A 15,788-nucleotide genomic window follows, 5' to 3' on the forward strand; every position below is an offset into this window, starting at 1 on the left:
ATACATATTTTTTTCATACATATAAGATATAACTAGATTTATATAATGGTTATAATCAAATCTTTTAAATCAAGTAAAATTTAGGTTGAATTCACTGATGTCAAATTTATTCGAATCAATCATGCATGCACTACGATAGTTTATTAGAACAAAATAATTTATATTTAACACACTAAATTGTTGGCCAAGTGATGACTTCGAGTAGAATCAGTTTCAAATACAATTATGTCTAAATATTTGCCATAGGAAGTATATTTTAGGCAATTTTGGATCAATTAAATAGATATGATTTACTTCAAGATCAACTTATTACATTACCTCTAATATAGTTTTATGTCATTAGGATTGCTATGTAGATAAAGGAAACTTCAAGGGTAACCCGACCCAAGTCTTTTAGATGGGCGAGTGAAAGGGACATAATGGAATCTTAACCCTTAAAAATTGTAACGAATAGGAATCAAATCTTTAACCTCAATGTCATATGTTAATATCTACATCAATTAATTACGTACCAATATTACTTACATTCCACTTAGCTCAAGCTAGTATAAGTGATGAATGAATACCTTCCCTTTCCTCTTCTTTCCGTCTTCTTTGCTTCTTTTCTTTTTCTCTTTGTATGGAAAGAGTTGAAATTGTTATACAGATTTTTTTTTGGTATGATTTTACAACAATTATTGTTACGATTTTTACAAATGTTAAATTTAGGACAATGACTTTAACTTATCCTTCTTGTCTTCATTTTTTTGGGTGAATGTTTCTTTTTTTTTCCTTATACCAAGACTATTTTATACAAGTACAAGTATATAATTTTCTAGTTTCATTATTCATTTTGTATGATTCCTAAGTCCTAACGATATAACCTATAAATAACGAACAAAATCTTAATCAACAACAAAGGCGTCTGTAGCTCAGTGGATAGAGCGTCTGTTTCCTAAGCAGAAGGTCGTAGGTTCGACCCCTACCTGACGCGAATACTTTTTATTTTTACTGTTCCAAGTGTTTAATTGTTAATTACTGCCATTATGCTAAGTAAATCAACACTGCCAGATTCTTATTCCCAGTTCACTTTTAATTGCCACAGTTTTAAACGACAATAGAGATAGAGTAATCTAACGAAATTTATTTTACAACTTCACAAAAGGAATAAGTTTCAGTTTCAAATAAAAAAGGAGTGAAAAATTACAAAAGTTAGCAGTACAGTGTACTCAAAACTACATACATGCTTAATTGCTTAAATGCTTAATGTTCATAAGCGCGATTTCAAAAACATAATCACCTACCAAGGCGCCAACCATTGAAATTAAACATTCTGCAGCCAATAATAATAATTCTAAATGAAGCTACATAATTTCTTCCATTTCTCTAAATCTATATGTAATATTATGCATGCACTATATACACCTCAAAAAAAACCTTCAAGTTATTTAACTTCTGTTCATAAACACCTTCGATTTAAGCAAAACGTCCACCAGCCTACAAGGAATGATATCAAATGCATCAGAAACGTTCAATCCTGTTCTTCTGAGGAGGATGCATCAGTCGATTACTAATACTACATCTTTGTTTGGTGGAGAAGATGTTTGTGAATCTTGTTGAAAAGTTTGTTGTGCAGTGATCCTTTGCGAAATTCTTCTAGGAACTTGTTGTACCCCTTGTTCCGGTGTGGGTATGTCCTCTTCAAGTTGGCTACAAAATGTATCAAAATGCTCAGGGCAGAACCAGTCAGATCTCAGCTGCACCATAAACAAAAGAAATGAGAGACGTTGTCAATTGCCATGTTCTTACAAATTTACAATCGGGATCTTTAGCTTTAGTTTGTGTCTCATCTTATGTCCCATTGTCAACATTAACCAACATTAGCGAGCAAAAGAAAGAGAGAGATCGTACAAAATAAGGGTAACCATTAGAAAGGCTAAAGTTTTCAGGAGCAGCATCCATAAACTTTTTAATGAAGAACAGAACAAATCTGCCACAGTCGAAGTCATTTGTCTGTTGGGGAACCTGAAAACAGTTGTATTATACTTATAAGAGTTGCTTCAGGTAAGTATCCATGATCAATATCGTGTACAACAAAGAGATGATGATGAAGTCACACCATCATATGAATTTAAAGTGAAAGACTTAATAATAAATGTCTGGTTAAGTTATTGCAATTCCTATTATAGAACATCTACCTTAGGCATCTTTAGAGGTATTTGGTATATGTCATCTTTGCTTTCAGGTCGACCCTCAGCTTTGAATATATCGTAGACAAGCCTGCAATACAGTATGTTATATGAACCATTTTCATCCAAAAAAAAAAAAAAAAAAAATCAGATCATTATATGAACAAGCAACAATAAAAATAGGCCGAGACCATACTTCCTCAAATCAGGTCCAATAACATCTGCACTTGTCTCAGCAGAATCAAGCAATAAGATGCAACGAGTTCTGGTATCAGAGCTATTAGCCTCACCAAAATGGCAGAAAATCACTAGCCTCCAGTGATCCCTACAGTAAGGAAAATCAGAACATCAACAACTAAACGAGCTACATACAAAAGCTTCACAATCAGAGCATATTAACCAATACAGAAATTTCTTCCTGTATAAAAAAAATTGATAAGGGAAGGAATATGCCAATACATACCAGCAAACAATGGGAACAAAAACATACTTCTTCGAGAAAATGTGCTTCTTTTTTATTAATTCCAAAGCACGAGCTCTTCTGGATTTATAAATCAAATAATAAAAGCTATCCAAGTGAACAAATGCAGCCCTCTTGTCTTCAGAAAAACTCCTCCAAATAGTCCTACAAGTACCGGAATCATGCATAAGAATTGTGAAGACTATACAGGATCCTGTTGTTTAATGGGTTAAAACTTACTCCAAGTTTTCATCAAATGTACAACTACCCATCTTTGAGCGCTTTCCAGAGAGTTTTCTACCTCTGCACTTTGTTTTTATGAGACACGGTTCAAGTCTCTTCTTTGATGCATCCGCATCCTTTCTGAACATCACCCCAGTATTGACATCACAGTAATATCTTACAACACGATCTTCATGTATTTCTGCCAACAATAGACGTTTGATCAGTTGCTTCTAGAACTTAGGCATGCTAAATTAGTTGTCACATTCTCCTAACCCCTCTAATTATGAATATGACATCAATCAAAATATTTATGTAATTTAATATTCTTGCATCACTTAACCAAATTGACAACTTTTCCCTAGCATCCTTAAACATAAATCCGTATATGTGATTTATTTCCAAAGGGAGGAGTACATGATGATCAAAGTAAGATTCTAAAGCTAATGCCAATCAATGCGGTCAATAATAGGATCTTAAGCCTCATCAAGACAGATAGCAGCATAACAGTCTCCTCATAGACGAACTTTTTAACATTACTGATAAGATGAAACTCTAAAAACTCTAGATGTTCTGATAAATAGTGATCAAACTAACCTAGCTTAGCCACAAAACACAAACACATTCATCAGCAAATTAGGTCAATATCTCATACAGACTTTCGTGATGCCAATATCTCATACAGATTTTCGGTATTAAAATGGTTATATCACTGAACACTCCACTGCCACTATAAATCAATACAGCACAATTAGCAGAATACTGCCCCATCTGCAACAAACTATATATAGTTCATACAATGAAATCATTGTGTTATTGCTACCTAAAATACACACTCTAAACACATTATTCTAGACAACAATGAGCACTTCAAAGACATAGGAGGGTGATTTGGTTTTAAGTCCAACACATTACAATATAGTACACGAATTTAAAATCTTATATCCTGAACAAACATTTCTGAAGTTTGATCATGTTATTCAGATTAGATAAGATAATAACTAAAATACTCAGCAGAAATGATTAAAGTATAAAATTTTGATCCATGTTATTCAGATCAGATGAAATGATAATCAAATTACTCAGCAGAAATGATAAGAGTAATCCTTAAACAAACTTCAGTACAGAGCACATACTCAAGTGTCAAAGCAAGCATTTTTCTATGAAGTTCTGACTGTTTGTTAAATTCAATTCAGCACTTCACCAAAATACACTATACAATAAATAATTGTAGGCTGAGAAAGTCTAAATTAATATCTATCCGATATTGATCAATCTTACACACATAACCACTAAAACCGCAAATGAAATTAAAACAAATGCCAAAACCAAAACATAATAAATTAAAAACAATAAAACACCATAGACATTATTGCAATTCAAGCTTCAGATTGCCAAAGATTATAATCAAAATCATTTAACAAATACACATTACAAAAATCTCAGACAATTGTAATTTTCACTGCACATTCTTGTAAATTACCTCAATAAAAAATACACATTATAAAAAATTACAAATGCAACAAAAAAATAATCAACAAAAGTAAAAATAAACCTGAAGTTGGTGATTTAGTATCATCATTATCATTCTTAGTTAAAACTCGAGATTTTCTCTTTCCAGAGAGTTGTTTTCCTCTGCTCTTTGATTTTATGAGACACGGTTCAAGTCTCTCCTTTGATGCTTTCACATCCTTTTTGAACATCACCCCAGTATTGACATCACAGTAATATGTTACAACACGATCTTCATATATTTCTGCCAACAATAGACATTTAATTAGTTGCTTCCAAAACTAGGCATGTAGTCTAGTCAAAAATATGACAATCAAAATATACAAGTCATTCAATCCTCAACGCATCACTTAACAGAAGTGACAACTTTTTCTTAGCATCCTTAAACATAAATCCGTATATACGATTTAATTCTAAAGTGAGGGGTGCATGACAATCAAAGTAATATTCTAAAGTTCATGCCAACGCGGTCAATAAGAGGAGCTTAAGCCTCATTAGGACAGATAACATTATAACAGTCTCCTCATAGACGAATTTTCTAACATTACTGATAAGATTAACCTTTAACAACTCTAGATGTTCTGATAAATAGTGATCAAACTAACCTAGCAACAAACACGAACACATTCATCAGCAAATAAGTCCAATATCTCATACAGACTTTCGGTATGCCAATATTTCACACAGACTTTCAGTATCGAAAATGGCTATATCACTGAACACTCCACTGCCACTATAAATCAATACAGCACAATTAGCAGAATACCGCCCCATCTGCAACAAACTATATACAGTTCATACAACAAAATCATTGTGTTATTGCTACCCAAAATACACACTCTAAACACATGATTGTAGACAACACTTCAAAGACTTTATAGAGTATTATTTATTTAGTCCAACACATTACAATAAAGTATATGATACATTAAATCTTATACGTAGTAGAACAAATATTTCTGGAATTTGATTCATGTTATTCAGATTATATAAAATGATGACCAAAATACTCAGCAGAAATGATCAAAGTATAAAATTTCTGGATATTGATCAATTCTCACACACATGAAAACTAAAATTATAAATGAAATTAATACATTTGCCAAAACCAAAACATAAAAATTCAAAAACCACAAAACAACATAGACATTATTGCAATTCAGACTTCAAATTGCCAAAGCCTATAATAAAAATCACTAAATACCCATCAATAATAAAACATACACATAATAAAAAATTAACAAATGCAAACAATGCAACAAAAAAAATACCCAGAAAAAAATTAAAAATAAACCTGAAATGGGTGATTTAGTATCATCATTATCATTCTTAGTTAAAACTCGAGATTTTCTCTTCCCCATTTGCAAAAAGATCACCCCTTTTTTTCTGGGTATAAATATATAATAATTTCTTCACTTCAATGATACAGTATATTTTTATATGTTCCGTGTTTGATTAAATGTATAGTGAATAAATAATACTGTGAAATTTAAATTTAACCCCAATAAAATTAAATACTGTGAAAAAAAACAGAGGACATCAAATCTAGACCGTCTTTTTTTGCTGCTACGAAATTGAAGGTGTGTTGATTGGTAGTACAAGTATTAAAAAGAGGGTTATCAAATGTTGAGCAATGAATTTTCCTAAATTGGTAAGTAGTTATACTTGGAAAGGGAATTGAACATGACCATTTAATGTTATTGTAAAAGGTAGCTCGATCATATCATGTGGATTTGTGCTAACAAAAGGGTTACGAGTATTATGTTTAAGGTCACTACGTACGGTTTTAATCTTTTTATGTTAAGGGCTTAAGGTCGAATATTGCCGGAGTAATTACGTTTTTTTAAGACTTGCAATTATTTGACGAGCATATATGTCAATATAAGTTTTACCATAAATATATATGCAATTATGAACTACTCGTATTAATAAAGATTATGAAAAAAAATCAATACTCTAATAATAGGCAAAGTGTTACACAATAGTTTTAAAATGCTAGTAAATAAAATGCGAGTACAAAGTTCAAGTATATGAATAACGGAGGGAGGTACTTAGTCGTAAGTTAAACTTTAGCACGAGACTTACTAGCACGACATGTACGCTGCTTGCATGAATTGGTTCGTTCTCTTACTTTGTCCATGCTATGCAAATTTATTCATTTATTTAGCTCAACTTGTTCTTCGATCAGCTACACTTATTAACACTACAAGGGTGTCGGTCTAATCACATTAATATGATTTCTCAAGTATTCAAAGCTATTGACTTCCATCATATGACAAATTTCATCTATATGAGTAGTCATTACACTAAATTTTCTTCAAGATAAATGTGTGCATTTTGTTTTACGATTTTATTATATTTCTATTTCTCTTCCTCATAAACCTAAAGTGAACAAATTCTTGGGACAATCTTCTTCTATAAATGTAATTATTTATGCCCGAAAAATAATTATACATACTCTCATAAAAACGCTCAAAATGTGGATTGAGTAAGAGATAAATATCCCAAATTTTCCATCATTTAGACACAACCTTAGCAATTTATTATTCCATGATCGACCAATTAATAATAAAGTTTTAAAATGTTCAAATTTTAGATCGAGTTAGAAAGTTTTGATAAGAATTTCGGGATTTCTTAGTATAACAATTTGCATTTTCATCTTCATTATACTTGTAAATCTTTCATATACTCTTATATATGATGGTGTTGCAACAATATCCCTACCTTATAAAAAGTAGAAACTTACTCTTATGAATAGTGTTATGTCAATTATACCCTTTAAAATGTGCACTTACATATATACCCTCCTTAATATGTACAAGTTTTTTTAATGAATAGTGTTTGGACAATTATACCCTCTGAAATATTTAATTACGTACTTATTTGCTTTCATGGATTAATGTTAGTTGTCTTGGATATTTATACTCATAAACATAGTTGTGTACATATTTTTTTGTCACTAATTTTGCCAATAACTAAATTTATGATTTTAAAACCAAGCCGAAAGAGTAACTAGATATGACTAGCTATGCTCGCGCATCGCGCGCGTTAGCTGTCCTAGTATACTCAAAAAGTGCATTACTTTCATATAAGAATGTAAAGGAAGAGATTACAAATTATGTTGCATTTAATAACATTCATAAATTTTCATATTTATACCATTTAAGAAAATGCATTAATGTTTATATGAATGATGATGTTGTATATCAAATCACAACCATAAATTAAATAAATTTGAATTTTTTACAATCAACATACTTCCTCAGTTTCTTTCTTTTTTTTTTACGGTTATGTTTTCATTTTTAGCATTTCTTTTCTTTGATTACGTTTCTACTTTCAATAATATCCTCATATTTACCTAGCTATTTCCCATGCAACTATTTTCATTAGTTTACTAAAATATTTACATAATCTCAAAGCAACTATTCTCAATCACTCACTAATATTTTAACCTACTCTTAGAGCATACGTTCCCAATAATATTTACCTACTTCGAAACAGATTTTCTCATTTTACCTGCTTCCAAAGCATTTTTTTAATACCTATAATTAATAAACCAAATGTATATAACTTTAGAAAAGAAACGGAGAGAGTAATACAAGTATATGTCTAAAAATTGCTTCCTATTACTCCCTCCGTCCCAAAAAGAACGACCCATTTGGATTGATTACGCGGGTATTAAGGAAGTTAAGTAAAAAGAAGTAAAAGTATATTGGAAAGATAAATTTACATGGGGTTTGTAAAAAAATAGAGAGAGAAAGTAATAAAATAACATGGAAAATCAAATTTTTATATGGGGAAGCTAATTTTGCACATATAATGTAGCAAATTGGTGGGTGTTTTAATGCAAATGGGTCATTCTTTTTGGAACAAAGTTTTGGCCAAATTAGTTGTTCTTTTTGGGACGGAGGGAGTAATTAGTAGTAAACCACAAAAGTTAATACTATGAAGTATGGAATATATGATTAAAACTTTAAAAGGTTAGCTTGATATATTTGTATATATGTATGTTACATGCAGTCTAGTCACTTGTACTTGCACCATATAATCTAATTAGCAAAAAACCAAATCATACAACAAAGGCGTCTGTAGCTCAGTGGATAGAGCGTCTGTTTCCTAAGCAGAAGGTCGTAGGTTCGACCCCTACCTGACGCGTTTTTCCTGTATATTTTTTGTGCTAGTCTTGCGTTTCTAGCTTCACTCCACTGTACTTATTAGTAATTACTGAGCATATTTTTGAGAAAAAAAATATTGGGTTAATACCAATTGTGATTTTGTTGTTATATCCATCACTTGTACAATCATCAATTTTTTTATTCCACCTATGTATGTGGTAATGTGGGTATTACTCCATGCATGTTAGATTTTAAAGTGTTGGCTAAGTCGAAGCCATCTATTAAGATGACTACTATTTAGGGGGATTTTACTCCATGCACCATGCATGTTAGGTTTTAAAGTCTTGGCTAGGTCGAAGCACCTAATTAGGTGGATGTTACTCCATGCACGTTAGGTTTATTTTAACGTGTTGACTAATGCCTAGGTCGAAGCGATCTATTAAGATGACCACTTATTAGGTCAAGATGTAGAAATTTTTAGCTGACTTGGTTAAAATCTTAAGATAGATATTCAAGATTTGACAGGATTAAATCTCGTTTGCATTAGTTAGGTCGAGGTTTGTTAGTTCTAGTTACCAAAGTTGGGTGATGCAATATCCAATAGGTAGCGTCATGCATGGGCTTAGGTTGATTGAGCATACATGGGCTTGGGTAACCGTTTTTAAACACTATCAGAACCTATCAAAATTTATTTTTTCCTAAACTTATCTTAACTAACTGTTCTTTGAAAATTTAAAATGAAAATAAGGTAAACATAACAAAGTCTCAGTGAGTGCTAAGATGATTTTGTTGCATTATTATTCCATGTGCATCTTAAAATCAAGAAACTTGATGCTCACTATTCTCACTAACTTTTTTCATGTGGCTTTTTCCTTCATCCCCAACTTTAGTTAAGAGGTTGATTGATCACGACATTCACCCGTCTTTCTTACACTAGTGTTCAAGCAATTCATTGCGGATATCAATTTCATTGGTTACTCTCTCGGCTTCAAAATAAATATGCATCACTTGCACAAATGATAGTGAACATATTGATGCTCAAAGTTGTGCGATAATAACTACCACTAAAATTAAACAAACACAAGTGTATATTAGAAATGACAAGAGTATTTGAAATATTAAAGTATTAGATGCATTCATTATTACTCCGTAGAAGAACCTCAAAAGGATATAAAGCTAGAGTTCCAAAAAAATAAAAAATTAAAAAATAAATAAAAATAAAACGATATAAAGAGGAAGAAATCATGCAAAATTGATATTGATAATATAGTAAACCGCCGAAAGTTTTCTTAGGCTTAAAAAATTAAATCCATTGCTTAACCACTTTAATAAGTGCTACGTTTTTTTTTTTTTTTTTTTTTTTTTTTTTTTTTTTTTTTGGAAAGAACTACGTAATTAAAGAGAAATAAAAAATTAAAAAAAAAAGGAAGAAGAAGAATAATTATTACTCTTGCTGGTAGGACTAGCACACTAGCACATCTTTTAGCAACACACTCAAATATGTCAGCTATCCAGAATTATTGTTCTTCTTTAATAATTTGTCTGCCATTTTTTATTTCTCAAATTAATTTTTTAAATTCTCTTGATTTCAACTTTGATGTTTGTTTAAACATATAACTATTATCTCTCCAAGTAAGAAGAATTATTATTGACATTAGCACAATCTTATAATATAAACTCCTCTTTGATGACGTCTTTTTCAAAAGTTAAATAGATTATGACAATTACGAGTATGCACGTGGGTAAGAGATTAATTACTATCCGTTCAAAATTACTTATATGTCTATATGTAAGATCTTACATAAATTTTGGATGAAGATAGTAACAAATCTCTCTTATACACGTGCACACACGTAATCTATTCTACATAATTAATTCGGAGGTATATAGTGTAGGTTATATAATTTGTGGTGTGACTCCGTATGAAAATTTTGTGTCACTTTCTAAAATTTCTCATTGAAAATATTGAAAATTAAGAGAATAACATTTTTTTCAAGCACTATCTTCTTCCTTTTACTTTACATGAAAAAGTACACATTCTAAGTTTCTAACATTTTATGTGGCAATGATTTTGTGTATTGGAAATTATCGGCAAGGAATCCATCTTCAAAAGTATTAGGATGTCCTAGCCTTTTATGATGTGACTAAAATACAACTAAATATTCAAAGAACAAATTTCTAAAAATTGTGAATAGTTAATTATATACTTCGCAAGTATTATTTGCTTACTTATATTATGTATTATTGATTAATAACCTAATAAAATGTAACTTAGCTTAATAAGTTTTCATACATACCAATGCAAAAATTCTACATTTTCAACTTTGTTCTCATACAAAATATAGTCTTTTATTGTATAAGTGAATAACTAACTAATTAGTTACTAGTATATGATTTCAATAAGTCTAATTGATCACACACGTATGATTTATACAACAATTGTATTGTACAAATTAAATATATTTTTCATTACATAAAACATACAACAATTGTATTGTACAAATATATTTTTCATTACATATAACATATAACGACATGAGCAGAGTTGACTCAAGAAAAAAGTTAGGGGAAGAAAAGTGTGGAAGGAAGGTTTCTTTATGATTATATTCGTAGCAAGAGCAATTTCAGGCCAGGGTGATGAGCTGTGATTAGCAATTTGTCCTCCAAAGTTGTGGTTTGACTCAAATCACTATTTATGTATTTATGTGATTAGCAATTTTCCTAACAACTTTATTTTTTAATACATATATAAATTCCTACTTTGACTTTGACTAGACTTCTTCACCTAATTCATGTATTAAATAAATAATGATTAGTTTTAGGGTATTTATTTATTTATATAAAACATAAAAGATAATACGAGTACTAAGAAATTAAAGTAGAAAGAACTCATTACGTCAAACATAATGTGCAACACACTAGAATGAAAATCAAATACCATTCAAATAATCTCCCTGGAAATTATATTTACATTTTGTAATCCCAGAGATAAATCTCACTCTCAAATTCTATTTAAACCTTTATTATTTTCCTCAAAACACTTTTTTTTTCCTATGTAAAAAAACCTAGATCAAACCACATATTACATAATAACCTACCAATATTGTATAGTCCAACAAATCATCATGCAACACTATCTATCATGCAACATGTAACAAAGATATGAAACCAAGCCTACAACAAAAATAAAAAAAAACTTTGGAGGCTCAATTCCTAAAAATCTATGCAAGTTTCTACTACTTCATCTACTCTTCTTCATTGTTTTCATCATCATCATCAACAATGTCATCAAAGAAAGGATCAGCCAAGAGCTCGGTCGCAGAGGGTCTAGCCCTAGGCCGAGCTAGGCACTTCTCAATGAACGCCTTCACTTCCGAATCCTTAACCTTGTCAAGGGCTTGAGGCCTTAACCCGGATGTCACCTTTTTATATATCCTAGCGACGTTGTTACATTCACTATAAGGTATTTCCATGGTAACAAGTTCAATTACACACATCCCAAATGAGTAGATATCGACTAGCTCGGTGTAGTCCTCGTCGTAAAGCTCCGGTGCCATGAACTCCGGTGTCCCTAGGATGGAATGTGCAGCATGACTCCTTCCTACTACTGCTGCTAGACCAAAATCCCCAATTTTCACCTATTGCAATGCCACTCTTATCAAAGACTTTAAAATTTATATTCTATAGTTTTAAAACAATTTATTAATTGTTGATAGAAAAAATTGTACTTATAAATTACGAAGTATGGATTACGTATATTTTCTATACTAAAAAAGTTGTGACATTCATTTTACAAAAAAATTTCATATATATATTTGGAATGAAATCAAATATCATAGAAATCACATCAAATAACATATCAATCTAGTTTGGAATGAAATCAAACACTGCTAAAGTAAAGCTCATTTACACCCAAACTATATCAAGATTCTATGTCATGTTTCTAGAAATCACGACATAACTCTAGACAATAAATACTTCATTTAAAATCAAAAAATGGCGCACACATAATCATGTCCCACACAACATACCATATCAAAAGACAAATTAACTCGGAAAAAAATAAATAAATAACCAAAAATAAAAAGCAAAGAATCGGATCGTTACCTGACCAATGTTACCATTGACAAAGAGATTGCTGCAATTGAGATCGCGGTGTATAATACAAGGTTCATGAGTATGCAAATATTCCAACCCTTTCAAAATTTGCTTACACCATTTTTTCAAAGCCCTTAAAGAAACTTGCTTATGTTTCTTCCTATACTCCCTCAAGTTTCCCGAGGTACAAACTTCGGTAATAAAATTTAATGTGTTATGTTCTTTATCCTCCCAAACATGATATAACGCGATTATATTTTTATTTTTCAAACTCCGTAATAACCTAACCTCGGAAAATAACCTATCTATCATAGAACTATCGCCACTAAATTGTTTCAACTTTACTTGGTTCCATGCCACCTCTATGCCCTCCTCTTGATCAAATGCTCGATACACCTTCTTCACGGCCCCGACACCGAGGCGTTCGTCGTAGCGGCCATACCTCCCCGTGGGGTCCACCTCGACAAATGGCTCCGAGTCGCTATCGGGTGGGTCCAAATCCTCCGTTTCAATTGGCATCTGTGATGGATTGTTGGTTGTTGTTATTACAAATATAAATTTAATTTAATTTTAATTTAAAGTACGTATTAAAAATGACTTGACTCTCTACTATCTAAAAAGAACACTTATGTAATAAAAAAGAATTGGATGTTTTTAAAAGCAAGTAATTACTTGATTATATTGCACTTCAATGAGGTTGATGGGTCGCTATTATTGCTCTATTACTTTAATTTTTTATTCATTTGAATTAATCAAATTCAAAATTCATGAAAAACTACAAGAATAATAACTATGAAAAAAAAACAAAAAACATCTAGGAACCAAAGCTATACAATTTTATATAAAAATGAAGGATTTTTTTTTTTTTTTTTTTTGAAAAAAAAAATGAAAGGGAAAATTTTGAGTGGAAAAACGTCATGAATTATACCAACAATCCAATGTATGTATATTCAGGAAGACTTTTCAATGGCTACAATAAAATTGTAGTCATTGTAACTGTTTTCAATCTTGACCCTTTAAATTTTACGGATCAATCTAGTCCATCCGTGTAGTTCAAAATACAACTAAAAAACCAAAAACTGTATTTCTTACTAAAACATTGTTTGGTCGCCATTTATGGTTTCTCTGCCTCTAAACTAAGAACATTTACATCACATCTCCATCAAATATGCATAGAGCCATTCAGCCATATAAGCGAACAGGTTGATTAGATAATTAAGAATTAACAAAGGGTAATTGGATTTTTTCCCACCCAAATTAAAAATTCATCATCACCTACCTTTAATCACCCAAATTCCATCATACCATGGAGTATGTGTGAGGATTTTTGATGTATTTTCATAAAACAGTAATCGCAAATGAATGAAATGATGAAGCAAAGCAAAGTACAGAGTAATTGAAGGATAGAAACTGAACGTACGTGCGTAGTTGTTTTTTTTTTTTTTTTTTTTTTTTTTGGAAAATTTATTTTTGTAAACCACAAAGTCATCCTAATAAAAGGCTTGGATTAGTCAAAATCTAATCAAAGGCTGAGATTCGATTTAGTATAATGGCCACAATTTTATTGTAGCCATTTGAAAACTATCCTGTATATTCAATTAAAAATAATTTAAAATTAACTAAACTTTTTTAAAAAAAAAAAAAAAAAAAAAAAAACACCCCCCAAAAATTCTAAAACCCTACTCTAGGATGATTTGCACCTTGATATAATTTTAAATCAAAAATAAAATAAATAAATAAATATATATATATATATATACAAAAAATATATAAAGAGAAAAAAAAAATAGAGAAATTACCTTATTAGAGTGATTTGAGAAAGGAGGAGAGTCTTTGCAACGGCAAGGAGGAGGAGAGAAAAGGCAACACAATTTGAAGAGAGAGCAAAAGTCATAGCAATAGAAGCCCATGAACTTTATTTATATAGTGTAGGAACTTCTTTACTATTTAAGTTAGGTGAAAAGGTAGATTAAAAAAAAATGTTTTGTAATTTTGGATTGGATATTGTAACTTTTTTTCTTTTTGAGAGAATCAAAGGATGTGATATGGATGATTATTGTTTGTAATCGTTTTTGCATGGAAATAATCTTCTCATTTTTGGGAAAAAAATCATTCTAATATTCTATATAAGGTAATAATATATGCTATAATATTTTTTAATTAAACATTTAAGGTACAATAGCATATTCCATCAATATACTAATACTAGTCAACTAGCATAATGCTACTATTACGAAATACATGACATCACTATATACGTATTTTTAATCCAGTAAAAAAATAAGTCCAATTTGGTAAAAATAATTTTAATCGGTAATAGTTTTTTTTTTTTGAAAAATTTAATCGGTAATAGTTAGTAACCATAAATATAAAATATAACAGGATGATAAATTTTAATCTGTAAAAATAATTTTATTTCATTAAAAATATTTCACACTAGCAAATAATTTCATTTCAATAAAATTAATTTTTTTTTTTTTGTATCAATTAATTTCAGTTTAGAAAAAAAAAATTAAAAAGAACAAAACATGATCATACTAATAATTTGGATTTTTTTTTTTTTTTTGAAAAAATAATTTGGATTTTATTGATAAAGCCATTTTTTTCCTAATAATTTTAAGAAAAATAAAAATTAAGTTCTAATGAGGGGTACCAACTTACCATATTCAGATTACAACTAAAATAAATTCTGACAAAGTGTAATAAATTCAGATAAATTTAAGTAAGTTCATACAGTATAATAAAAATAAGATAGGTTTTAATATTTATATTAAACACGTATGCACACACCTCTTAACTACGACTGTCTACGAGTACTAACTATTTTCTAAAGACAATGCAATAATAAACTTTATTCACTAATTAAATCTAATCCACATATTTTTTAGCTGTAAAAAAAATTAGATAGCCCAAAAAATTGTAAGATTAGTTGTATCATTTGAAATAATTAACCCTTTAATATAAAATAAATTGAAATAAAGCTCTTAAAAATGGACCAAAAAATGATCAATGTGAAATCATGTGGATATATGCTTGACTGCTTGTATAAAAGTTGAATAGTTAGTGGGGTTTGTGGTCAATACACGATTGTGTGCGTGCGTACATGCTATTTTGAATCATCAAAGTTTAGTTGATGATGTTCGACAATTGACTTTTTATAATTGAAAGAAGAAATAATGGTGCCTTCTACGCAGCATTTGACTATGACAAAAT

General features: G+C 30.2%; 2 protein-coding genes and 2 non-coding genes across 4 annotated transcripts; 2 read left to right on the forward strand and 2 right to left on the reverse strand.

Moving 5' to 3' along the window:
- The first annotated feature begins 900 nt into the window (after positions 1-900).
- TRNAR-CCU (transfer RNA arginine (anticodon CCU)) lies at positions 901-973 on the forward strand. The gene has a single exon. It is a non-coding gene; the product is annotated as a tRNA-Arg (tRNA).
- An 801-nt stretch (positions 974-1,774) lies between these two features.
- LOC145604447 (ubiquitin-like-specific protease 1C) lies at positions 1,775-3,621 on the reverse strand. Its single transcript, XM_081660336.1, has 6 exons — positions 3,510-3,621; positions 2,869-3,052; positions 2,632-2,793; positions 2,365-2,493; positions 2,178-2,259; positions 1,775-2,004 (listed from the first exon to the last, which is right to left on the reverse strand). Exons 1-6 carry the CDS (start codon positions 3,619-3,621, stop codon positions 1,831-1,833), a joined length of 843 nt encoding a protein of 280 aa, XP_081516462.1. The 3' UTR covers positions 1,775-1,830.
- Positions 3,622-8,444: 4,823 nt separating this feature from the next.
- Positions 8,445-8,517, forward strand: TRNAR-CCU (transfer RNA arginine (anticodon CCU)). Its single transcript has one exon. It is a non-coding gene; the product is annotated as a tRNA-Arg (tRNA).
- A 2,885-nt stretch (positions 8,518-11,402) lies between these two features.
- On the reverse strand, positions 11,403-14,526 carry LOC145605052 (putative serine/threonine-protein kinase WNK11). Its single transcript, XM_081661066.1, has 3 exons — positions 14,375-14,526; positions 12,585-13,094; positions 11,403-12,115 (listed from the first exon to the last, which is right to left on the reverse strand). The coding sequence occupies exons 1-3, from the start codon at positions 14,483-14,485 to the stop codon at positions 11,723-11,725; spliced, it is 1,014 nt and encodes a 337-aa protein (XP_081517192.1). The 5' UTR covers positions 14,486-14,526; the 3' UTR covers positions 11,403-11,722.
- Between the last annotated feature and the right edge of the window lie 1,262 nt (positions 14,527-15,788).

The sequence above is a fragment of the Chenopodium album genome, chromosome 22 (genome assembly GCF_948465745.1).
Source record: "Chenopodium album chromosome 22, dcCheAlbu1.1, whole genome shotgun sequence".
Lineage (NCBI taxonomy): Eukaryota > Viridiplantae > Streptophyta > Magnoliopsida > Caryophyllales > Amaranthaceae > Chenopodium > Chenopodium album.

What these genes read in the sequence shown, in the direction of transcription:
- LOC145604447 (XM_081660336.1), bottom strand. Translation starts at nt 3,621, where the DNA reads ATGGGGCAGTATTCTGCTAATTGTGCTGTATTGATTTATAGTGGCAGT. An exon ending in GAGATATTGGCATCACGAAA is followed by an intron (nt 3,053 to 3,509) that starts GTCTGTATGAGA and finishes TATTGTTGGCAG; the next exon opens with AAATACATGAAGATCGTGTT. An exon ending in TTTGTTCCCATTGTTTGCTG is followed by an intron (nt 2,494 to 2,631) that starts GTATGTATTGGC and finishes TCCTTACTGTAG; the next exon opens with GGATCACTGGAGGCTAGTGA.
- LOC145605052 (XM_081661066.1), bottom strand. Translation starts at nt 14,485, where the DNA reads ATGGGCTTCTATTGCTATGACTTTTGCTCTCTCTTCAAATTGTGTTGC. An exon ending in TCTCAAATCACTCTAATAAG is followed by an intron (nt 13,095 to 14,374) that starts GTAATTTCTCTA and finishes AATCCATCACAG; the next exon opens with ATGCCAATTGAAACGGAGGA. An exon ending in TCAATGGTAACATTGGTCAG is followed by an intron (nt 12,116 to 12,584) that starts GTAACGATCCGA and finishes GCATTGCAATAG; the next exon opens with GTGAAAATTGGGGATTTTGG.